This window comes from Oculina patagonica, chromosome 11 (assembly GCF_052425735.1).
Source record: "Oculina patagonica isolate OP01 chromosome 11, crgOcupat, whole genome shotgun sequence".
Taxonomy (NCBI): Eukaryota; Metazoa; Cnidaria; class Anthozoa; order Scleractinia; family Oculinidae; genus Oculina; species Oculina patagonica.
The window spans coordinates 10329272-10355423 of record NC_135768.1 but is presented as its reverse complement, the minus strand read 5'-3'; the positions used below and the strand labels follow the sequence as shown (position 1 = coordinate 10355423).

General features: G+C 37.4%; 2 protein-coding genes and 1 pseudogene across 4 annotated transcripts; 2 read left to right on the top strand and 1 right to left on the bottom strand.

Moving 5' to 3' along the window:
* The first annotated feature begins 1 nt into the window (after position 1).
* LOC144630261 (cytochrome c oxidase assembly factor 1 homolog) lies at positions 2-3576 on the top strand. Of its 2 annotated transcripts, none has more exons than XM_078488601.1 (4): positions 2-201; positions 1270-1422; positions 1861-1930; positions 2289-3576. In XM_078488601.1, the coding sequence occupies exons 1-4, from the start codon at positions 111-113 to the stop codon at positions 2359-2361; spliced, it is 387 nt and encodes a 128-aa protein (XP_078344727.1). In that variant the 5' UTR covers positions 2-110; the 3' UTR covers positions 2362-3576. The 2 variants fall into 2 exon arrangements, with proteins under 2 accessions (XP_078344727.1, XP_078344726.1); XM_078488600.1 differs by having other exon boundaries at positions 5-201; positions 1270-1418; positions 1857-1930.
* On the bottom strand, positions 3482-20021 carry LOC144630238 (cytosolic 5'-nucleotidase 3-like). 2 transcript variants are annotated; one of them, XM_078488570.1, is made up of 12 exons: positions 19813-20021; positions 18570-18668; positions 16288-16357; positions 15394-15440; positions 14478-14521; positions 14241-14282; positions 12888-12977; positions 11011-11087; positions 10295-10377; positions 9486-9575; positions 6104-6211; positions 3482-5655 (listed from the first exon to the last, which is right to left on the bottom strand). In XM_078488570.1, the coding sequence occupies exons 1-12, from the start codon at positions 19939-19941 to the stop codon at positions 5548-5550; spliced, it is 987 nt and encodes a 328-aa protein (XP_078344696.1). In that variant the 5' UTR covers positions 19942-20021; the 3' UTR covers positions 3482-5547. The 2 variants fall into 2 exon arrangements, with proteins under 2 accessions (XP_078344696.1, XP_078344697.1); XM_078488571.1 differs by lacking the exon at positions 12888-12977 and adding an exon at positions 12728-12817.
* Positions 20022-24361: 4340 nt separating this feature from the next.
* On the top strand, positions 24362-25624 carry LOC144629626 (carbohydrate sulfotransferase 3-like; annotated as a pseudogene).
* The last annotated feature ends 528 nt before the right edge of the window (positions 25625-26152 follow it).

The following is a 26152-nucleotide window of genomic DNA, read 5'->3' as shown; positions in this document are numbered from 1 at the left end:
TAATGAGCCCGCGTTATCCCCAGAGACAAAATGGCAGACGATACACGATGTTAAAAATACAGCAAGTAAAATAAATTGAATTGCTTTTCTTGACGCGGTCTCTGAACATCATGGTTAGTGCGAACGCTTTCAAAAAAGCGGCAATATATGGAGCTGCTGTTTCTGTTATTGGAGCGACATTTTTTCATCACAGAATACAAGGTGAGCGAGCTGACTGTTTTTTTATAGCTTAAATATTTAACCTTTTACGGTATATCATTTCTTAATTATATGGAATAATATTCCAGTCTTATATAAGTATATTAAAATTAAAGTTGCCTGATGTAAATGATGAACGAATTCGTATGATGACCTACATGTACAGATTGCGCGATCCTATCAACTTTAAGCCCCAAGGTGTCCCTTAGGCTTTTGTGGACTGTGCAGGAGAGAGGCCCGGGGGGAGGGGGCGGGGGGGGGGGGGGGGGGGAGTACTCGAAAAAGTTTTGTACGGGGAGGCTCCGCCCGAAGATCCAACCCCTTACCCTTTTATATACCATTTTGATAGAAAAGGTGCCCCTTTTGTATACCTTTTATTGCAAAAAGGCACCTCTTTCATATACCTACACGACATCACATTTACCTAAAACGGGATGTTTTCTTGTCATTTTTATGAAGTGCTTAATAAATTAAGACGATACATCCAAAAGTTGCGTCTGCTCGAAATATTTAATGTAAAGGCCTTTTAAAATATCATTATGGAAGATTTCCCTACCCTTTCATACACCTAAATGTGTGAAATCCCTACCCTTTTATATACCTGGAGCCTGAAAAAGGTACCCCTTTCGGACGGAGCCTCCCCGTATAGGCCATTATAGGGAATACCCCCCCCCCCCCGGGAGAGAGGCTCTGCATAAATATGGGTACTCAGTGAAAGGTTTACAAAAGGGATATCAGTATTTCCTCTGCTGATATGTGAAAGCTAAAGGTACTGTTTACTATGGCAAGGCAGGTGTATGAAAGGGTTGTATAACCTCTCCCGGCTTGTTAAAATGGTATATAGAAAAGGGTAACAGTTCAGACTTCAGGGCGTATCCTCCCCATATAAAACTTTGTCCGGTCCCCTCTCTCCTCCCCCAGGGGTGCTGGCCGGATGAGTTCGTCACGTTGCTGTTCTTATGATCCTATTCAGGGGAAGTCAATAGCAAATACTCCAAGTCAGAAACTCAGATTAGCCTTTGTAAGTTATCTGTTAATTTTTACAACACCTTTTTTTTTATTTCTTTTCAGTAAAAATAGCTTCTCAAGACTATTATAAAAAGTCAGTTCAGGTAATGAGAAACCATCAACTTGCAGCAGAAACTATCGGGAAACCTCTAAGATTTCCTTACATGAATCTTGCCCGCAAAGACATCAAAATTGACCACAAGACTGCTCAGGCAAGTTTAAGCATAACTAGTTCCTTTATTGTAATACTTCATTAAAACCCCACTATAATGAAGTGCCAAGGGATTGACTGGGGTGATGTGTAATTATAAATATATGGGGATGCGTATACCAGGGTTCCGTTCTAATACATCTTAAAAGGAGGATGATCCTAGTGCTAGGATCATCCTCCCTCCATGTAAATAGGGCCTTAGTAACTTTTGCCAAGGCAAAGAACATTGTTCATTATTTAAACTGGGGTCTTTGTTATGAAGGTTTGTTTTTACAAGAAATTTTTGGGAAACTGGGAAATTTTTGGGGAAGGAACTAGTCATTGATTGTTCTAGCTAGAGGAGTGCAAATTAAACCTGCCATGACCCAGACTGTATTGTTATCCAGTACGCAATTTTATTTTGAAATCTCAAGTTGGTACATTTTTTTTTAATTTCCAGATAGTTATTCCTGTCAGAGGAAGTAACACTAAAGGAAATCTTTATTCCTTTGCTTCAAGGGCAGATGACACAGGGTAGGTATTGTAATTGTAATTTATAAGAAAAGCTGTCTGTGTTGAAAAGTGATAAATTACTTTCAATGTAAAACCCCCCAAAAAACATTGACCAGAGGAAAAAATTATTTGCTTATTCCATGATTTGATTTAGCACCCTCCTTCTAATAAGCTCCCTCCCTATCGGCCCTATACCCCCCATCTTGCTCCTGATTGAGATTCTAAATCCCATCCCTAACAAGTGCCATTTTCAATAAGTGTCTTTTCTTGGGCTTACAGTACCCATTTTGCTTCTTGTTGTATGCTCCACAAGTAAAAAAAAAAAAAAAGAACAAAACAAAATCTTGGTCAATGAAAATGAATCTGTTAATTTTTTCAGATGGGTGTTAGAAAGAGTTGAGCTGGATGTGGATCAAGGAAGACTCAGGATAAAAATTGTGCCAGAAGATTGATTGGATAACATTATTGATCAGAGCAAACTGTTCTGTCCAAGTGAAAATCACTTTAAGTAGAAGGAAATGAAAAGCAACATTCTACAGGACTGAAGTGAAAAAAATAAATAATACTGCACAGACATTAAGGACAGGGAATGTTTTGGTTGGAGTCTTCATTAACAACCTCTAATCTTGTCATCTTTGAGGTTAAAAGAAAACAAGAAGACTGATGATATCACTTCTGATAACAATCAATCAAATCAGCAACTAGATTTGCACGCATTGCAGACTTGTCATGCTGCAATGACTTACGAGTTGACACTCTTGGTTAAGAATGCTGTTTTAGACATTTTTACAATAATGCCTTGTATCTCCTCCAACTGTTCAACGTTATTTGAATTTCAGGATTACTGCACATTCAACTTTGAAAGAGGGGAAGGGGTCAGGATAAAAATTATTTGGAAATACAGTAGAATCCTGATAACTCGAACCCTCAGTAACTCAAACTCCCGCTAACTCGAACCTTTTTCGATTCCCCTTCAGGTAATTTTATTACTAATGCTACCCTCGATAATTTGAACTCCCAACATCTCGAACATTTTTTGATTTCCCTTGAAGGTTCAAGTTATCGGGATTCGACTGTATGCATTTTTCCCCAGCTAAAGCATGTTTATGGAAAACATTTCTGGAAAAGTGTCTCAACCATTTTTGCAAGTGGTTGCAACAAATATTTGAACTTCAAGGGCCTGCTGAGAACATGTGTTGTGCATTTAACAGCTTAACAATATTTTTTTAGACCAGAGTACCTACAGGTCATTTGGCTACAAGAATTTAACTAACCTCCCCAGATAATAAAATTATTTATTCTTGATTGCTTGAAGTCAAAAGACATTCTTTTATATTCTGTACTCCTAATTTCCATTATTGTTTGTTTGTTTTTGTTTTTTAACCCAATTACAATGTACATGTTGTGGTTGAATTTTATCATTGGTACAATTTTGCATTTTCCTTTGTTCTGGTGTATATTGTCATAATGATAATCAGTACAACACAAAAGAAACTAGATTGTACCAATGATGGTAAAATTGAACCATATCATACGCAAGCATTTCAGTAAACTGAAAAAAAATACACAAGGTTTGTGTCCCTGGATTTATTTGGCATCAGATTCTAGCAACAACAAAAAACAGAGAAATATTTAGTTTTAGTACATAAAATATCCTCCATGTTGTAGACGTTACAGTAAAGTGACAGAGGCCAGAAACTACTAGTCTTGTTAGTTACAGTAATTAAAAAACTAACTAGTTTTAACTTAAATGTAGTAAAGTTTTAACTTAGATGTAGTAATTATTTGCAAACACTGTATAATAGGTCTAAATAACTTTTTAGTTAATGATGGTTGTTCAGCCCCCAAACTTGTCAACAAACAAATTCTTTATAAATTGTCAGCATGTTAAATTGTCTTTTAAATAAAAATTATTTTGCACAGTATTTAAAGACACAAGTTTTTGGTTTGGTGGGAAACTTGATTCCACACCAATACAACTTACCCAAAAAGCCACCCCCTCCCTAGTAAACACCCTCATTGCACAGTGTAGCTTCCCGTGCATACATCCTTTGGGCTCGTCACATGTTCCTCCCCGCATTAGGAAGAAAAGATTGTGTGACTAGCCCAAAGCGTATCTGCAGAGGCTTAGCACAGTGTCGCTACTAAACAATGAAAAGAACTTTAAACTTCTGCAATCAGCACTTACATGTAAATTATATATCAACCTGGTACCTATCCACAAAATAATCAAAAACTGACAGTCAAAACTTAAACCCCTAAATAATTATCATTTTAAATCAGCTTTTAGCCCAGTTGGCGTTGCACTACAATCAACTATAAACAGTAAATGTGATGCCTCATTGACTTTACTAACTCAATAAAGATGACAATGAGGACGACGACGGCGATGATGATGATGATATATTTATAAATACCTTAATGTTATATTAAAATATCCCTATTTGAATTTGGAAATACTATTTTTTGCACCTCCAGTTACTGGAAAATACAGAAATATTATACACTCAAGGGTTTCTACAAAAGTGGAGCCAATGTGACTGCTAAAAAAATACATTATGATTGCTAATTATATATTAATACTAATTGGTTCCAGAAAATGTCCATACCCCCCCCCCCCCCCAAGAGAAGAGATTGGAAATTCCTGGGGTGGGAGGGGTCTCAAAAGGCCAAAGACTAAGAAAATGTATGAGGGGTGGGGGTGGGGGGCTCAGGAAAAACCCCTTCTGTGGGGGAGGTATGGATAATTTTTTGAACTGCACAATTTACTGTCTACTTCACATTACAGCTTCACAGCGGTCAAACGCAAAAAATGACGTCACATCCGGTCTTTGCTGCCTCGAACTTTTGACTCGAAAGTGGGCAAACTTTTGCACGAAATTGTTAAAGAAATAGTACGGTGAAAGAACAGTTCAAGCTGGGACACTCAGTGGAGATGAATTATCAAATTTCCAATCCATATGCGGCGTATAAACCTTAACTTTCCAGGGACGGCGTTAACTTTTGGCTTTAAAGCAAAAGTTTACGGAAAATTTAAGACTTTGTATGGAAAATTTTGCCGGCAATTACACATGAACTGCGCACGTTTGACCGCTGTGTGCATTACAGCTATGTAGGATCCCATTGATGTTTCACATAGTCTGGCATCTCTTAATGCTACACCCATAGTTACTGTATCTGAATTGCACCCCATTCTGTTACCATCAAGATAACACCCTTATACAGCACAATCCTCATGGTGTAATGAACTTGCAATGAATCTAAACATGTAACAAACTGATGAATGTGCAATGTAATAAGCAAAAAGACACAGCAGAATAGATCTCAGTTTTCCATGTTAAAAGTAACTAAGATTCTTGTCCAAGTCAAATGACTGATCTGCATGAGCAATTAGCAAATATCTATGTGCAAATAGTTAACATGGTGAAAACTCAGACTTGTACTAGTCTAACTGTCAATAATAATAATTATAATAAACAACATTTTTCAAAGCCAAGCAAGTTGATTAAACTAGAGTGGTACTGTATTATTTTACATGTACAAGAGAAGTTCTCTACATTATAATCCTCTGGAAATTCCGCTTTAGCATTCATTCACTTGGAGAGCCTGGCTCAATGACGTAGAGCACTTGTCATCTTCTAAGCCCTTATGATGGACATCAACAAAAGATCAACCAGTTCTATGCTGTGGTCATCAACTATAACAACGTCAAATGCATCCATGTAGTCATGGAGACGTTCATCAACCTGCATGTAGATAAAAACATTTTAAAGTCAAATTTAACTGACAAAGAACTTAAAAAAGTCGACATGTGGGTAACAAGAAGTAGGCACTTTTTTGTGCATGCTCAGAATTTTTTTTTAATTTACAGTTCACTGGTATTTGTTTTATATTAGAGCAGTTTTCAATTGAGTGTAGTAAAACCAAAACCAAAGTAATTACTCTGGCCAATCACAAAGGACACAGACAATCCAGTCAGCCAATCAAAACTCGAAGCAAATACATGTCGCAGGCACGAAGCGCGCAAAAACATGCGTGTGCAAGTCATGATTGGTTTTGGTTTTACTTCTGATTGGTTAAGAAAGTGGCGCGAAATTTTTAAACCAATTACTAAGCGTAGTAATGCAAAACCAATGCAAACGCAAATTACTTTTGACACTCAAGTGAAAAGCGCTCTATTACACCTATCCACACCTTGTCATTTAAGAAACCCACAGTGAGGTCAACTTCAGAGTCTTTAGGACTCGCTGAAACGTGTGCATCATCTGGGAGGTCACCCATAACAATGATGTTAGTGCGGTCCTGCAGAAAAATGAAAAAAAAAAAGAACACTTCATTAGTAAAATAATATAATGAATTTTCAAATCTCCCAATGACTTGAAACAATTAGTCACTTTTCTCTGATTATTTTGTTTCCATCAGTCAAATAATGAAAGGTTTCTCCCAATTTCCAAAAACACTCATATCGCTTAATTTTTTTTTGGACATTCAAGAAATAAACGGATCCAGAGTTTCAGACTTCCGGTCCAAATTCAAAAGAAAAGTGAGACTCATTAAGTCATAACAGGGAGATGTCTTCATCACAGAAGCAAGCTATTATCACTCTTATCAAGAAAAAAGGGAAAGATAGGAACTATTTAGAAAATTGGAGACCAATATCTTTAACTAATGTAGACGCAAAGATCGCGTCGAAAGTCATTGCAGCCAGAATTATCCCAGTTCTGCCCACAATAATAAACTCGACTCAAACAGGATATGTCAAAGGTAGATTTATAGGGGAGGCAGCGAGATCGATTATAGATATTATGGATTATACAAAAAAACAAAATATACCTGGCATATTACTGTTTATTGATTTCGAAAAAGCTTTTGATAGTCTCGATCGTGACTTCATGTTTAAATGCTTGAATGTATTCGGTTTTGGTCCTAGTCTTATTAGATGGATTGAAACTTTTTATACCAATATTTCCAGTTGTGTGGTAAACAATGGCCTATGCTCACCATATTTTGATGTACAAAGAGGAGTAAGGCAAGGTGACCCGCTATCCCCCTACTTATTCATTATTGCAGCGGAGATTTTAGCAATCGCAATCCAAACCAATATGGACATTCAAGGTATCAAAATTGGAAATGAAGAGTTCAAGCTGGTTCAATACGCTGACGATTTGACTGTTTTCGTCCCCAATATCGAGAGCGCCCAGCTTATTTTTCGTCTGCTTGACCGGTTTCAATCCTGTTCTGGTTTGAAAGTTAATTACACTAAAACCGAAGCCATGTGGATTGGCTCTTTAAGAGAAAGCTCAGCAGCGCCCCTGGGTATAACTTGGCGCAAAAGCGTTAAGGCCTTAGGGATTTGTTTTAGCTATGATGCAAATATTCATTCACAAGTAAACTTTTATGACAAATTAAAAGACATCCGGACACGGACACGGTTGTGGAGTTGCCGAGGCTTGTCACTCTATGGAAAAATTACTATTATTAAATCGTTTCTGCTTCCAAAAATGCTGTACACATTCTCAGTTTTGCCTACTCCAGAGGCATTTATTAAGCAACTTAATACTATTATTTATAACTTTTTATGGAACGGGCCTGATAAAATTGCTCGACTAGCAGTAATAAACAATATAGAGTATGGGGGTCTTAAATTAGCAGATTTGGAAACTTCAATTAAATCTTTAAGATTAGCCTGGCTTGGAAGGCTTTTCACAGAAGGCTCAACTCCGTGGAAGGCATTTGTAAATTTTCTCCTCGAAGACTTCGGGGGAAAATTTTTATTCAGGTGTAATTACAATGTAAAGGAATATAACATTAACTCTACATTTTACAAAGAACTTCTTCTGTGGTGGGCTGATTTCAGGGCAGATTTTTCAATAACACCTCCAATCTCTGAGTCAATTATTTGGAACAATAAGAACATTAAGATAGACCATAAAACAATATACTATCCACATTACGTAAAAGCTGGAATTTTAATTTGCCAGCACATGCTATTAAATATGAATAATTTAGAATCTTATAATAGTGCAAAACGAAATGGTTTGAAACACACCAATTTTTTAGTTTGGACTGGAATTCGTCAGGCTATTCCTCTCGATCTCAAATTTCGAGAGATAAATGTAAATGAATTGATGACATTAGAATTTCAGTGTGAAGGAAAATTATTTGATCCTCTAACAAGCAGAAGTAAACAATTTTATGATCTGCTCATTTTAAAGAAAGCCAAGGTCTCAAGAGGCTTCTCTAAGTGGAAAGAGAAATTCGGCCTGGACGATGAAACTGTTTCTAAAGCATTTTTAAATGTGAGAACCATCTCGTCCGAAACCTTTGTAAGGAGCTTCCAATTTAAGATTTTAAATGATATCACTTTTACTAACCATCGCTTAGCTAAAATAGGATACGTCCCAAACGACCTTTGTACATTTTGTGGATTTGAATCGGAAACTATATGTCACCTATTTTTTGAATGCCATTTTTCAAGAATACTCTGGAATGAGCTAAAATTCTTCTGGCTTTCGATTTCCGGCAAACGGGTGGACCTCACATCACAAGATGTGTTACTAGGTAAATTGGATATGGGAACAGATCTGCTTAACTATTTTATTACTCTTATTAAAATACATATTTGGACAAGTAGGAAACATGATGTAAAACCCAATTTTGATGTGTTCAAACAAATCGTCAAGGAAAAATTCAAAACTGAAAAATATTTAGCGTTGAAAAATAACACAGAATGTAAATTTCAGGCTAGATGGCTACCTTATTTAAACAGTAGAGTAAGAACTTAGATTAACTCAATTCTTAGAGCTGTAATTTAATTTAAATATGATAACAGGGCACACAAATGTTAATTCCAGTGGTGATAAGTGTTATCAATTATCTTGTTGTAACATAATTGAGCTTCATAAGATCTTAATAAAAAGTGGAAAAAAAAAAAAAAAAAAAAAAAAAAAAAAAATTTAAGTCAGGCTATTGTGCATGTTTTGCGATGTTTAACAATGGTCTGACTTAATGTAAAAGTAAAGTAAAGTCTGTGTCCGAGCCATGAGGCTCATACAGCCGGAGCTTATCCCGGTTTCTGTAGCATTAAGCGACTAGGAGTATTGCTACTCCCCCCTGGATGGGATGGTAGTCCATCGCAGGGTTACCCCCAGCAGTAAATTCGCCGGTACCCATTTGTACACCTGGGTGGAGAGAGGCACTGTGAGAGTAAAGTGTCTTGCCCAAGAACACAACGCAGCGCCCCGGCCAGGCCTCGAACCCGGGCCGTTCTACTCGGAGTCGAGCGCGCTAACCATTAGGCCACCGCTCACTTTTCCCTTGAATTTGGACCGGAAGTCTGAAACTCTGGATCCGAGTATTGAGATTGCACTGTAAGTCATTTAATCAGTAATTAAACATCCTCATTTACATATGTCGCTAGTGGGTAATAGAGACTAATCTTAGCAAAAGATTAATCTTAGCTAGTTTAAATAATGGAAACCTTCCCTTACCATCTCTTAGCCAGTAAAAACCACTCCAATGTACAATGTCCATATTAAATGCACTTCTGATAAGTTTTACAATGAAAATACCTTACCTTAACTTTGTCAAAGTACGGCAAATCTTTTGTCATCTCTTTCTTGTTGTTACTGAAGAGAAGCTTATCCTTGAAACCAACCATCACACCCTGGTATTTTAAAAATGACAGGTGTAAATAAATAAAGCTTACTATTAATAAACAATCAAACAAAATTATTAATAATGCTAGCGATGATGTTGAACATAATAATAAATAAAAACTAATAAATTATAGTGATAACAAAAGATTTGTACATGTACAGTGTAAAGTGCCATATCCATATAGTGCTTAAAATGGAAATATATTACATCATCCAGTGTTATTAATAATTACACACTGGATTTGCATATTGACATATCTCTTCCTACAATGGAAGTGATTTTGCTTGTGTCAATTAGCTTGTACATGAAATGTATAATGAAATGGTCCCTTTAAATTAATTATTATCTCTCCTTTGGTCTACATTGCAAGAAACTTCTTGTACTGTTTTGATTCATGTGAAGCTTTCTTCATGTTTGTGTTCTCTTGCTCCTTAGTGAACAATTTTAAGTCCGCGTCAGTTAACCTAACTTCTTTATCACTTGCGATCTTTCAACTAGCTGATGTTTTTCAAAGTTTGCTAGCCATGCAATGGTAGGAAATAACAACATCGATATCCTCACTAGTGAGGATATGGAAAATATGCCACTACTGTCCCAGATGTAATATTTCATATGAATTTTACCAGTGGTCTATTTTCCAGTAAAACACTTGCATCTACATAATAAACAGCAATACTACACACTGAAATGCCAATAAGATTATGTACGTATTCATTTGAATCTCACCTGCTCATACTTAAAGAAGTTGGCCACAATGTTAACATTGTCGTACAAAGTACTTTGTTGATCAATGACCTCTTTAATCACATCTGAAAGAGGATCATGCAAACAGAAAGAAATGCATATTTTTAAGTGCTAACTGTAACAAAATTTTGTATCTGAGATTTTTGCATACAGTTAAATCCCAATAACTCGAGCCTTCAAGGGAACTTATTATAATGGAAAAGGTTCGAGTTATTGGAGGTTCAAGTTATTGAGGAAAAAATTAGTAAGAAAATGACCTAAAGGGGAATAGAGAGATGTTCAAGTTATCGGGAGGTTTGAGTTACTGAGGGTTCGAGTTATCGGGATTCAACTGTAATACATGTAAATAACAAAGTCTGAACCTCACTTACAAACACTATAAACTTATATTCACCAACGGTTCACGAATACCGTACTTTTAGCCATTCAAAGTTGGATGGTTGAGCCTAAAATTGGCGACCATTTTGGCAGGGCAAAACAGCCTTGTGACATATATAAGAAGTTGTATGAGATTCGTGTGACCCTGAAAGCTAAGAGTGAAATTGGGAGGAGTAGGCGGTTGTTTAAACCCTTGAATCTCATCTTAAGGAATTTAACTCAGAGCTGAAAGTTGTCAAGAATAGTTGACGTGAAGAAGTAGGGGTAAAACACTTGCCTGCAACAGTAAGATACTAGTGAATTAATTTCACTTTCATTACCTCCAAGTCCTCCTGATATTATTAGCACTGGAACTTTTTTCTCGTGCAGCTTTACAAAGAACCACTCCACACCATCTCTGTAATGAGAAGGTTAAATACCCGGTTACACAGCGCACAATACCTTTATTTCCCAAAATGGTGAAATGGTGAAATTGTATTCACAGTTATAATGACAAGGATAAAAGACATCATTCATTGCCTTGATGTATATATTCACCATAATATAATTAGACTAGTAAGAATGTACCGGTACATGTACTTCTATTCACCAAGTTGAACATGAATTTGCAAGGGTGAACCAATTACATGAATTTAAATCTGAATTTGAAGCCAACCAAAAATAATTTTATAAACAATAAATTATCATTACTTGCTTTAAACAATTTTATGGTTAAATTTTATTCTATTGACATTTCCTTGATAAGAAACTGCATTCTACATTTTACTATCGATTGTTTATTTAAAAATCATTATTAATACCACAAAACACCTGTTTCTTCTTCTTTTAATCTTAAATGTCAGCTAAATAAGTTATTCTACTTAATAATTTGCAAAATTTAATTTTTGTTTTTTAAATTTAAACTCAGCTGAAGAAATTTTATTACTGCGACAGCAAGATAAATACTTGATGGTAAAAATTTATTATTACACCTGCTTTCAGTGTTATGTGCATAGCGGCTTTCTATCGGCATCCATCTTTCGATGTGCTAAACAAACAACACGGATCAAAATCCGCCAATCACAGCCCACTAGCATATACCTGCCAACTTTTTCTGGGTCAAAGGCATGAGATTTTTATCCTGAGAGTGCCAGGATTTCCGAAGACGATACGACAATGTCCGAAGTTTTCCGAAGACGTCCGAAGTATTCCGAAGACGTTCCGAACATCTTCCGATCCCAGTACGTGGACGTGTTTTGCTAAATACGACCTCGTTGTCAATGCTTTTTTTCGTCAAAACTCTGTCATTTCGGGGAAGGTATCGCCATTTACTCATTTTATGTATAATTTGTCATGGAGTTTTATTTTCTCGCACTGGTTTGAGATTACATTTTTTGGAAAATGTGTCGCTTTTGGTTGTAATAACTCACAATTTTCGACTAGGTGTGAGAAATTGGTTCGTAAGCGTGAGTTGGCGTGAGATCGAAGTTTTCAACTCGTAGGCGTGAGACTCACGCCCAAGGCGTGAGAGTTGGCAGGTATACTAGCATGACCTTCTGACCTTGTATGCTCATTTGCATGAAACCAACAACGGTATGCATTGGTTTTGATTGGCTCATTTCAAACAGCACATCGAAAGACGATGTCAAAAGATGATGTCAAAAGATGGATGTAGAAAGAAAGCTTATGCATGTGACACTGAAAGCGGGTGTAATTGTAATACATTATACTTGTCAATGACATGAATGATGCACATGTTCAACATGATATTAAGCTAAATGTATAAAGGCAGTAACATAATTATTATAAGAGAAAGAAACTAAATTAGAAAAATTATTAACACATGCATACATAATTATTTTGTAGGAATGTACCCATTCAGAGCTGTCCTTTGAATTAACAAATCATGCGGTTTATATGTTAAACACACTCAGGTGGTTCGTGGATGTTCAGAGTTCATTTTTATTAGTCGGTGCAAATTAAACAAAAATAATTGTTTCTCGCAATGGCAAATTTCTGCAGAATGTGATTCTGCAATGGCGCATTGCTTCATTGTACCTCAGAGCGATGTGTGCATCTTTTACTATTTCAGGAATTTGTGTTTGCTTGAGTTTCAGCTCAGTAATGAGTTCATTTCCTTTTGTCCACCTGAAAAATAAAACGTTTCCGAGAGAACCCGTTAAATAAAATGCTCAAGTATTATATTCATCTGTCCTACCTCAGTGCAATTGCAGCATCTCCCACAATCTGTGAAAGATCATCTTTCTTGATACCAAGTTCAGTGAGTAACTCATGCGACTTGGTCCACCTAAGTGTTTGTGTGAAAATCAAATTTTTCTTTATTGCCATTCAAATATTTCCTTTAAATTACCTTGTAAGATAATTTAATTTTTAACCCACTTCTTCATTCACTGGTTGATCAGGGACGGCGGAACATTTTTGCAGGTTGGGGGGGGGGGGTTAACTAGTGACTTGGAGTCGGGGGGGGGGGCTTAAGAGACTCTTCTCTTAGTACCGGTAAGTCTTTAATTTTTCGGAAAAAGTGGCGGGGCTAAAGCCCCCCAGTCCCCCCCGCCCCAGGCTCTGCCATCCCTGTTGATATGTGGATAAAAGCACTTATAGCTAAGAACCTATAATGTGCGATTCCAGGAAATATCCATATCCACCCAAAGGAAGGTCTTTGGAGTTTCTAAGGGGTGATGATGGGAGGAGGGGAGGGGTTGGAGGTTACAGAAGCCAAGGTTTTAAAAGGTAAGTATACTGGAATTTCCAGAGGGGTGGCATGGAAAGGGGGAGATTTCCCCAAAAAAATTCTGTGGGTGAGGTATGGATTTAATATTTGGAATAATACAAGATTTCCTCCGCAATTTCCTGCAGGGGAAAACCTTAGCGAGGCAGGGCTGCAAATAACAGTCGGTCATCGGACATTGGCTGACCAAAATTTGCCCAACAAAATCCGAACTGTGGTCGGACAAACTTTTCACATAATGTCCGGACAATTTTTGATCATAAATCATAAGTGATAACTTGTAAGTGGCCTTTTGTGTTTGGTGATGTCCGACCACAATTTGGTCTTGTCTGACAATGGTGTCTTTTAAGTGAAAAAAAATTATTTGCAGCCCTGAGGAGGCCTTATTCAGGGTTCTCATAAGAAAGTGGGACCCTGGTATCAGTACCAGATACACAAGAGTCAATCTAAGTTTCAGTTTTATTCTTCTGTTATAACAATTTTAATGTCATTTTACAGAATTTGTTGAGTCTCCACGCTATTTGCATGTAAAATTTCCCCAAGAAGAATCCACTATGTCTGCATCAGGCCAAGTGGCCCATATTGTTAGAAGTTATCATGGTTTCTGTATCATGGAGCTGAGGGACTAGGAGTACAGTCAGGTACTCCCCCGCCAGGATTAAATTGCCCTACCCATATACAAGGACAAGCTACATGTACCACACTCCCAAGTGGATCATTGTACACTATAGCTTTAGTTTATTATCATTAGTTTCAACACTTTCATATATTAAATACTTAGAAAACATATTAGGTACCAACATTTAATGTGGATCAACGTACCATTCCACCATAAGTGGTTCTTTCTCTTCAGATGAAATATCTCTGCAAAGACAACCATTTATCATCAAAGAATAGCTACTACATACGTACTGTACAGCAGTTTTTGATTGCCAATGGCTAGCCTCAGAGCCAAATTAAACGTTGCAAAATTTAATCCACCCTTTTCCAGCTGCCACACTGGTATAATCAAAAATTTTCAGACCATAATTATAACTCATGATCAGTGAACTTTCTTACCCAGAAAATTCAATTGGCATGTACTTTTCTTTGAGTTCTTTAGCCTGAAAAGGTGAAAGAAAATGGTATTCAGTCCAAATAAAAACTACAACTTCAGCTATAACAATACCGCAATCAGCAGGGTGTGTTTTAAACAGCTTGTTCACAAGAAAAAAAAGGGCTACCTAGAGGTTGGAAAAAGCTACATACCTGGCGAACAAGTGATATCGTTTGTAACCTCCATTTTCTGTACAGTAAAGCAACTAGCGGTACTGTTTCTTCCCCTCCCCATGTGGGATGCTGTAGTCCATCACAGGTCTTTCGCTTCCCCCTTTCTCACCCCCAGTGCCAGGTTACCCCAACGATTTTGCAGTACCCATTTATTACCTGGCAGAAGGAGGCACTGGGGGGTAAAGTGTCCTGCTCACGAACACAACACAAGCATCCTGGAAATGTTCCAAACATTCAGCCACCATGTCTATAGATCTATATTCAGGATCGGTTCTATGCCTGGTGCCACCCTTGTCAAAGAACTACTGGACTTGGTCCTTTAATGTGTAGTTACATAAAATATCCATACCACTTCCAAGGAAGGGATTTTTTATAAGAACTCCCCACCCCTCTGGAATTTCAATTAACCTTCATACATTTTTTTTAAATTTGTTGGTCTTCAAGAACCCCCACCCCCCAGGAATTTCCAATTTCTTCTGTGGAGGGTGTTAAACGGACATTTACTGGAACTACAGTACACAATATAATCTGGTTACCAATAATCCATAAAAATCTAGCCATGTTAACATGATGGTGGCTATATTAGGGGACAATAATAAGTAAATGACTGAATGGGCTTTTGTTCAAACCAAAATAAAGTGGCTGTAATAATGAGATTCTTGTTATTTTACAGGGTGACCACCAGGCAAGGTCTCACTGGACTCACCTTTTCTCTGTATGATTCTGGGAACAACTTGCAGCTCTCAATGACACCTGAAAAGAGTATTAATAAATATAAAAAATCAGTCATATGTATTTAAGTATTCAAATTATTTCCAGTAGAAATATCACAACGGTAACCGTTGTCAGTGAAAACTCAAATAGTACTGTAGAAGAAGGCATCTATCAGACAAGGTCCATGGATTAGTGCACTGTAGGTTGGCTGCTGTGTTTGCTGTGGCTAAACAATCCGATTTGAGACTTGCAGATGCAGCCGCAGTTCTGGCAGATGAACTTTGTTTAGCCCGGTTTTTGAGCACTCACGACTCACCTTCCTCTTCGCTCTTTTCACCTCCACTGACTGATTAATGTGCTGCTCTCTAACAAGGAGTGCTTTATGCATCTTTGCTCTACATAATCAACCTTCCAAAATTCCTAGCATTATGACTCTACGACTCACTGTATTTTAGGTTTGATGAACACATACATGTACATGCTACATGTAGTCTGGTGCAGGTTTCCCCAAGCATTTTTGTCTGGTTAACCCCTGGCAACAATTCACTACTTGCCATTAAATAATTACTTATACCCAAGTGCTGACTTGAACCCAGGGTTTTCAAAACAAGCCGGTGACCGCCGGAGTTCCATCAGCTACTAACTTGATTTTATGTTTGCTGGTTACTCAGGTTATAGTTACTGTAATGAGTAATTAGCTTGTGACAAACAAGCTTGGTGTTGTAACAGCCACCTACTCTTCCAGTTGCTGACGCCTACTTTAAAACATTGTAAAAAAAACCCTGCTTACCCATTATAAGAACACAATGCAATGACCCATCACATCCCAGCAGGTTTAAGAAAGATATCAAATCAATAAAAGAAAGGTCATCCAGACTTGACTCACCGTATACAGTACATCCTTTTTCTCCATTGATAACAAACTTTGTGAGTGTCTTATCAAAGTCTGAGATGACCTACAAGTTGTATCAAGTCAGACAAATAATTATAAGTAAGGGTTATTTTTAGGCAAGCGACATATCACGATAGCTTTTGAGCAAGCAACAACAGCAAGAGCGCAGTTAGCAACTGTATTTTTTTTTTTTTTAGAATTCGCGCGTTGGTCATTGCAATAAAGACCCAGAAACCCCCAATGAGTTGTTGTGTATTTAAAGTCAGACAAATAATTATAAGTAAGGGTTATTTTTAGGCAAGCGACAGCCAGAGTTCTGCCAAACTCTGATACCTTTTTAGAATTATATTTATATACATTTCTATTTATTCATGTCATAATTCACAATTTTGTACATATATGTTGCAGTTAATTTTCGATCTCAGTTAATTTTTTTATTTTAACTAGTTAGTTTTTTTTTTCTAACTAGTTTTTTTTTTATTCTAGGTTAATAAGTAGAAAAAGTAGAACACCTCCCCTCCCTTGATATCTCATGCCCCCCCCCCCCATCCTTACTAACCCTCCCCTACTATCTGCTGTTATCCCGCTCCCCTTAGTACTATCATTTATTTATTTTTCCTTTTTACTAACCTGCACTGGATTTGAACTCTCAACCTCTGGATTTGCTGTCCAACCCCTTATCCACTTTGCCACGAAGGAAACGTTGGGTGAACCACTATTTTTTTTAAATATATGATACCCTTACCCTAACCCCATTATTTAACTAGTTAAAAAAAATCAACTAGTTAGAAAAAAACTAACTAGTTAAAATAAAAAATTAACTGAGATCAAAAATTAACTGCAACATATACACTTATTACATTTTTAACCGTCTTTTATTTGTAATTTTTAAACCTTTTTCATTTCACGAGAGCGTTTTAACGAGCTACGGCTCCTAAGCTCTTCGTGTATAAATAAATTATGTCTATGTCTATGTCTATTCACCGAGGGCGCAGCCCGAGGTGAATAAATCGCATATTCCCGAGGTGATAACAAACTTTTTGAGTGTCTTATCAAAGTCTAAGATGACCTACAAGTTGTATCAAGTCAGACAAAATTAATAATTATAAGTAAGGGTTATTTTTAGGCACCTCGGAAATATGCGATTTATTTTTCACATGGGCAAGGTATCAACAGTGGCTTAAAACAATAAGAATACGCTGAAGAAAAACAAATGTTTTTTTTCTCGACACACACTTAACAACAGGAGAAAGGTTCCGAAAAGACACACTGGGGTTTCCACTTTGTTAAATTTTATAATAAACAGGTTATTTTTTCGTTTTTGATATGCCGATCAAAACAATCAATATGCGTCACGTGCCAAACTAGCTTTACAAAAGATTAAAGATTCCGAAAGTACGCATTGGGATTTTGTAATTGCCTAATAGTACCGACAACTTTGTAACCACTTTTTTTCACCAATTAACTGCAAAGTTGGTAGAAGTAAGTGAGTCTGCGAAGGAAAGTTCTAATTTTTCGAAAAAATCCAGGCAATAACTTGGAGCCTGCTATCCTCTAAGAATCGGGAAGAGGACTATGAAAATGCTCAGTTTAATTAGCATTGAGGAGGCGACAAAAGGGTTGTTTAGCTTTAACCAGGTGGAAACAAATGGGAAGAAAACGTCGAAGAGGCTAGAGAGATCATCGTTGACGATGACAAATTAAAAGAGCTGCTGGCCAGAAATAGTGAAGGATCCCGAAGAAGGCAAAAAAGGTAACCTTGAGGCGTTTGAATGTTTGGAGTGTGTTAGCAACCGAACAGAATATACTGCTTCGGAATTCTGAAAAAGCAAACGTGGAGGCACGAGTTCCGGAACGCATTTCCCATGTTTTCAATTGAGCAATTGCTCAGTAGTATTTAAAATAAAATGTAACAACAGTCAAGGTAAATTGAATGTAACGTTAACGTTATTATAAAGTAAAGTTGTGGTTTTGTTTGCAATGCGAGGCTTGTGGATTTGCTACGAGGGGAATATTATCGTAATATTCCACTAGGGGGTTATCAACTCTAATATTCCCCTGGTGGAATATTAGAATATCAGCCCCGCTCTCCCCTGTTACAATCAAAGCCGCTTCCAGCTTTTCAGACAGTTGTTAATTAGCGGGGTTTATTCAATATAACCAGCCTGGAAGGACAAAGGAAAACGAGCCATGTGAAAAATAAAGCTTATTATTAACTTATTATTTTTTTGCATGGTATCAAATGACAAAACATTCTTTTCAATCACATTACAGACCTGCAGTTTCTCAGGTCCTCCCTCGTAAAGCATCTTGAGTTTTTCCCGCACACGAACTGAATCTCTGATGTAGACATTTGGCTTGTCAATATTTTTCATCTGTAAATAGATTTTATAGATTCTTTGTTATAAGAATCACAGTTTTGCTCATTGTGTTATTTCTTAAATGTACTAGAAAGTAACTAAGACAATAATTAACATTAGTAGAAACTCAGCCGTGTTCTATTGGAAATCTGCGAATCTGATTGGTTCTCCCATTGTTTTCTATTCGCCGACAGAAAACAGTCGTGGGTGAATAGCTCTTAAAGTGGTAAATTTTCTTGATTTTTGTCTTCAGGTTTTGGACTGCAATCCTTAAGAGTTTCTACTAAATCAATATTAGACTACTCGCCCTCGTTTAAAATGAATGATAGTCAACTCGGCTGCACCTCGTTGACTATTCGCTCATAGAAAACTCGGGCTCGTAGTCTAATTGTTAAATAGACTTAGTCTGACTAATCTTTCTCTTGTCTTCAGTTCGGCCATAGTCAAAAATAGATCTTGCTAGTATGCTTTTCATTCTTCTTGATTGAGGACAAACATGGTTTAAATTACATGTACAGAATTTTGACCAATATTATTTAAACCTTCATTTCTCTATGTAAAAGTATGGTACATGTATTTCCCCTTACCATACATTCCCCCCCCCCCCCCCACTCCTAACCCATCTCTACCCTGGTACCCTCTTGTACTCCACTTGAGTTTTAGCACCTCAAAGCAGACTAGTCTGCGAGCAGGCTCTCTATTCGGGGGCAAGATTTTGGAACTTAAAAGATTAAGAAATTAGGCAACATTATCCTTTGAAGTTAATTTTAAATTTTAACAGCTGCGCATTTTGCATAAAAATGAAACAATTGAAAACACGTTGATATTCGTTGCTTTCAAACGAAAGCAAATATTGCATTAATGAAATATGCAATAAATTATGACAAAATGTGTTTTTGATGAGGCATTACGGACAAAATTTGGGAAATAAGCTCATATAAATCAAGATCTAAAAGCAATGCTTTAATAGATCAAGGTTTGATCACATAATTTGAAGAAAACAATTCGTAAAAACTATTTGTTTGCTCACGAAGCTAGCTAAGCTTGAAAGAAACGAATTAAACGCAATTTCACAGCAATCGTTTTCGAGCAACGTGCGACAGATCTGAATAACAAAATCTGCAGGCTTATAAATCATGCATTTTCGCGCGCGCCTTACCATTTCGTCGACTGCCTCTTTGATCTTTCGAGCATTTTGCTTGCCTTGAACATATTTGTAAACACCGTAACCCACCACGGCGGATAACCCAACAGCAGCGATTCCAAACATCGTTTTCTGTTCGATCATAACAAAATTTCTGCAATTCTAATTTCTGGTTTGATGAGTTGTCGTTTCGTTCGCTGGGTGGCTGCAAAATATGATAATATGCGCCAGGCTTATCCTGCGCTGTGTACCCAGGCCTTGCTCCGATCAGTATGCTTGCGAGGGCTCGAGGACTCCGTTTATGGGCGGTGGGGGTGGGGGCAGGGAAAGAGGGTGGCCCCGTTTATTTCACCAACATTTTTTCTTGGAATGGAAAGTTGCGTTCAGTTATTTTCATTAATTCCGCTGGTCAGAATGAATTCTCCGTAGTACAAAAAAAAAAAGTCAAATGAGTTCAATAGTTGTCTAGTGATTTGAATAGTTTAGTTTAAAAATAATTAATTTTAATAGTCATGAATTTAAAAATTGCTTCTTCGGGTGGAAAATCGATAAGAATACCAAGAATGGCAAGGGTCGTACGAATGAGGAGTTTGGACAACATTAAATGGGTCATTAAATTCCGTCATTTCGTCTAAAGACGGTCGTAACTTAATACACAGAGCAGGAGTTTCTCAGGTATTTTAATTCGTTCTCAACCAATGAAAAACAACATGACTAAAGGGCGCGCGAAAATGAGAGTTCAGGGACAACCTTGAAGACTTAGAGTTTCTCTAGCATCTCAAAAAGGAAGTAAATGTTTTTTTCTTAAAGTCTCGACCAATTAACTAAAGTTAGATACACATGGAAGAAGTTTTTTTCGGGCACTTTACTTTTAGCTTATCTTTTTAACCTGCCAGTTTTGAAATCGTCAGCTGCAACGGTTTGGACGTGAAAGCAAAATGATAAAGGATAGATACTCCAAGGATTGGAAAACTGTTTTCAGCCACCTTATACCTAAAATACCGTATTTTCTCGATTAAACGCCGGGCCCCGAATAAACGCCGGGTCTCCAAGGTAGAGTGGTAAGTAAGCCTTTTAGGCGTTTATTTGAGGTGTAATATGTTTTAGGTATGATGGCAAGATACATTCATGTCACAAATAATGATTAAAAACCCTTGTTTAATAAACATTTCGCTCAAATAAACTGCACCATTCAAATAAACGCCGGATCCACGGAGCCAAGTTTGAAATAAACGCCGGGGGCGTTTAATTGAGAAAATACGGTAGACGGGTGTCCTTAACTAAAAACTTAAAGCGCGATGTTTTACTGAATTCGGCCACCACTAGCTATATATTAACTTAAGGATTTCAAAATACACTTTCTATTAAAATTGTTTCACTTTATTTTTATGTACCCGTAAGAAGAGAATGACTCGAAAGTCCAATATAGTGGTTTCTTTTTATCGTTTTGTAATGATCTTCATCAACAATATAACTACAAAATAAAGTATTTTTGGATCAAATTTGCGTGTAAGAGGGTCCTGAAGGGGTAAAATGGGAACTGGGATTTGCCTATTTTGACTGGGATTTGCCTATATTTTCACTGGGAAAATGGGATTCAGTTCACTGGGACTGGGATTCAGAAACAAAAAATGGGAATGGGAAGCGTGTCAGTACATGACTAAACCAGCATATTTTGCGCTCTATAATGTTATGTTCTTAAAGTCCGGCACTGAGTAGTTAAAAAGCTGAAAACTCTGAAACAAAATGACCGCACTGCACGAGTGTCCATCATGAGCTAGTCTCGATCAATTTTCGTGTAAGTGATTAAGTTATACTCAGCAGAACAGCTATGACTGAGGATCGGCACAAATGGAATATTTAAAAGAAGTGACAGCAAGTTTTTGTCAGTCAGGGTAGTGGTAGGTATGGGATAAAAACTTGATAGCTTTAGTTAAAGCTACAAAAAATTTCTATATTCTCTACAAGACAAATGATAATAACTAGCAGAACATGGTTTTGGGTAGTCCAGTTCTTGAACTATCCCTTCTGCAACCCAGGTGCGAAAAGAAAGTCCAGGATAACTTGCATGTGCATGTTTTTAAAAAACAAACCAATGAAAAACGACAGAGACGTTTCTTACATGTAACATGTGCGTTAGGGTAAAAATAGTTCGCTAAAATGAAAAATTCAACTATGCGACTAAAGCGCGCGATCTGCAAGAAAAAATATTGTAAACTTTGTACTAAATCCACAAATACTAACTTTTTGAATTTATCATCTGTGCGCGTGCGTGTCCAAAGGTGCTGTGGAATATGGTTTTGTTCCCCCCTTTTTTTGTAAAGAGGGGGGGGGGGAGGGTGAGAGGACGGATTTCAGTGCAAGTTACTCTGGAATCGCTTTTCCTGCGCCTGGGTTCAATCCCTATATAGGGCACAGAAGGGAAAGTTCAGGGAGTGTACTACATTTAGGACAATAAAAAACAACACAGATATAATGTGCTTGAGACCAGATTTCCACACACTGGGAATTTCACTGCTGGGACAGCTGGGATTTAGACAAAAAATAGGCTGGGAAATGGGATTTGAGAAAAATTTGGGCTGGGAAATGGGATTTGGTACCCCCCCCCCCCCCCCCTTCAGGACCCTCGTGTAACAGCAGCTGTTTTCTAATTTTTCACTTTCTCTTAGACTTACTTCTCATTTCACTAACAAAACTCGCGCATAAGCTGTGAAAACACGAGCCGTCGACTCTGTTACCACAGCTGCTTTGTTGGTGTTTTGACGCTTTTGAAAGCAAACGTTTAGACGTGAAGAAGTCATAAGCTCGAGAAAGCGATTTCATTAGCGGAACTCTCTTGATGATCTTTTGTTGAATACTAGCTTCGTAAAAAACCCTAAAACTTCCTTCTGGTGTAAAGCTTCGCTAGAAACGTGGCCGTTACACACATTTAACTTCATTGGTAAGTATAGTTAACATTTAATATGTTAGTGAGCCTTGTTTTCGAGATCTTTGTTCACCACGATCGGTCTCATGCAGAAACCCTAAGAGTTCATTCAGGACAAAGAAAAGATTTAATGTTGCAGTTAGATTATTAGTGACTTAAGTGTTTTCTTTGTCCTCTTTAACTACAAACTAAAGAGAATAAACGAAAAAAGAGCATGCCAGTAACCTAAATCGGATCGACGAGTGAAACATTTTGTCGACATTTAAAAGTTGGCGAGAGTCAACAAGAGCGTCTTTCGATGATGTAAAGGCTAAAGCTGGCTTTCCTGGGATATCTCCTGTAAAAAAGGGGCGTAGCTGCCTGTACGCAAATAACGGCATGTGCGTACCTGTAAAAATAAAACATAGAGATTTTTGAAAAAGGAAATAAACTGGAATATATGTGCAGTATTACCGATATCCGTGATACATGCATATGTTCATTAACATATGGAAAGGACTAAAAAGAACTTTAGATTAGGTCATTCTGATCTGACCTCATTGGTACGAAAGAAAGAAAGAAGATGAGTGGCGGATAACAGATTCTGCCAAAAAATAGCACAAATCGGCAGATTTGCGTACCCCTATTCACCCCGTTCTTTAATTCTAGGATGCTGATTATCAATATTTCGCCATCCCGATGGTTTATTCTAAGCAAACAATGACTGCTTATCAGGCTTCTGAGCGAGGTTGCTCGAGATCAAGGAGAAAAAAAGTAATGAAACAAAAATTCTTAAAAAGAACTGATGAAACTTCTTTAAAAACATAGAAGTTCGCTTATCATTGTAATCCATGCTTACAAGGGCAGTGAAAATCAGGTCTTGTTCTCGGGCTATTTGTTTAGGGACAATTTTAGTATTTTTTTCGTGCCTTTCGACGCTTTTTTGTTCTCCTTTTATTTTTTAAAACCTGGTTATTCTAATGTCCTTTCATTTCAATCTTATCACACGTGTCACAATAAACCCACGAATCTTTGGCCTTGGAAGAAAGAGAGGAAAATTGAGAAGTTTCGCTATCACTAGTGCTTGTACAGTTTTAAAATTCTCTCTTGTTTTTTCAAAAGTCAGCCTTACATTGTACAGTAGAACCCCGCTAACTCGAACTCTGAAGGGAAACGAAAAAAAGTTCGAGTTAGCGGGGTTTCGAGTTATCGGGGTCGATTGAATATTTAATTTGCCGAGTTAATAATTGACAGTTTACTGATTTTTTAGCACTTCAGTATAAAGTACAGTGCAAATTGAACTTATCTTGCCAGAACTTTAATACAACCATACATTGTTATGATAAAAGTGGAAAATTGCCTGTCAAGTACGTAATCTGTTCGTTGCTTTAATCAATGGGCAAGTTCCGTGGCGAGTTGCAAGAACGTTAACCGGAATTCGAGTTATCAGGGTAAATTTGACCCAAATTTTGTTCAAGGGAAACGAAAGTTAGTTCAAGCTAGCGGGGTTTTCGAGTTATCCGAGTTCGAGTTAACCGAGTAAAAGTGACTGAAACGTGGGGTCAAATCCAAGGGAAATGGCAGTTAGTTCGACTTAGCGGGGTTACTTGTGTTTTTTTTGTCTTGTCAGATCAAGAACATCAATCAGCTGTTGTAATTATGAAGAGTCGCGGAGTGTTTGCTATATTGTGTGTCGTTGGCGTCTCGCTGATGCCTTTTTACAACCTACTGGTTCCATATTTAACTCAAGAGATAAATTACAACAGCATAGAGCAAAATTACAGTCTACATCTAGAAGATCGACTACAACGAACAGAGACCACAAAGACAGAAGAAAGACCAAAGACATCTGAGAACGAACAAGGCATTCAGTTGAGTAACAAGCTGCCAGAAAACACCAGTAAACTGCGAATCAACGAATGGGCTGCAACCAAACATTCACAGACGTTTGCTCCCAGATAAAACCTCATCATAATAAGCGCGGGTAGATGTGGTAGAGGAGGATCATCGTTCCTTGGAGGAGTTTTTAACAGCAATCCCCCAAAACATGTACTGGTTTGAACCGCTTCATGTTTTAGGAGAAGAACTATTCAAAGGTAATTTTTCCACAAAAAGAATGGAACTAAAAGGCTACAGAGAATCCTGCCTCAACGTAATCGACAGCTTCCTTAAATGTGATTTAATGATATTTTATCTACGTTTACACAGGGTTTCTTTCGTGCTCGAAGTCAAGCGTTCACTTATTTATGTTCAAATGAAAGACGTCCTCCATTCTCAAACAGCCTGCTTAGCAAGACCTGTAACTCTTACAAACATACAGTTTTAAAGATCTTGAACCTTCGTCTGCCGAAAAGAACAATAAAAAGTCTCCAAGAGCTTTTCCGACAACAAAACAGATATGATGTAAAACTTATTTACTTGGTTCGCGATCCTAGAGCTGTGACTTACTTCAGAATTACTTCAGTGAAATGGATTAAAACAAGCTACTTGAACCCAAAGTTTCGTTTCTATGTCCGTGGAATTTGTGATCCCATAGAGAAAAATATAAGAATAGGTTTGATAAATCCCCCTTCCTGGCTTAAAAATCGCTTTAAAGTAATCCGCTACGAGGACCTTGCGGTAGATACTGCAAATATAGCACGGAAAATGCACAAGTTTGCCGGATTTGATTGGTCGATAAGTGTTGATAAATGGATATCTGCTCATGACAGACCGTCGAGCACTGCTAAAGAAAGAAATGCTTACTCCCTTTTTAGGAGTGCCTCAGATGTTATAAACAAGTGGAAAAGTGCACCCAAAGGCTTAATAAGAGTTGTGGAAGAAATCTGTGGAGATTTAATGGATATGCTTGGCTACGAGAAATTGATAAACTAAGACCACGGGCCTACCATCATGGCCAACTTCTACATCTACATTTTATTAGGTCGGTTAAAAAATCTTAAGAAATGACACCAACCGTTAAAAATTACAATAGAATGTTGAAAATGTTAAAAACTAAATAAAACTAATACAATAAAATATTAAAAACTATTTATTAACTTAGATTTAACTATTTACAGACGTTGTATTTACAACATCCTCTAAAAGGTAGTTCCATTCATGGATTGTTTGTGGGAAAAAAGAAACCTTAAAAAAATATTTCTTTGCTCTAGGAACTACAAATTTAAAAGCGTGGCTCCCACGTGTTTTTCTTCAATTATTTGGTTTCAGATGGGCTGCTACTGAGAAATCAGTCAGGTTGTGGGAGAACTCGAGTTAATACAATAAAAGATAGTCAGGCGATTTTCCGCCTAGTGGCTAGGGTTTCCCAATTAAGGCGGGGGCATACCCGAATTTGAATGGAATTTTAGATGGTTTAGAGGAGGAGTTGAAGAAAGAAAAACAAATTTTGAAACATCACCTGACAGTTGCCCCCACGCAAGAGCACTTCAGGTTGACTGGGGGACTGTC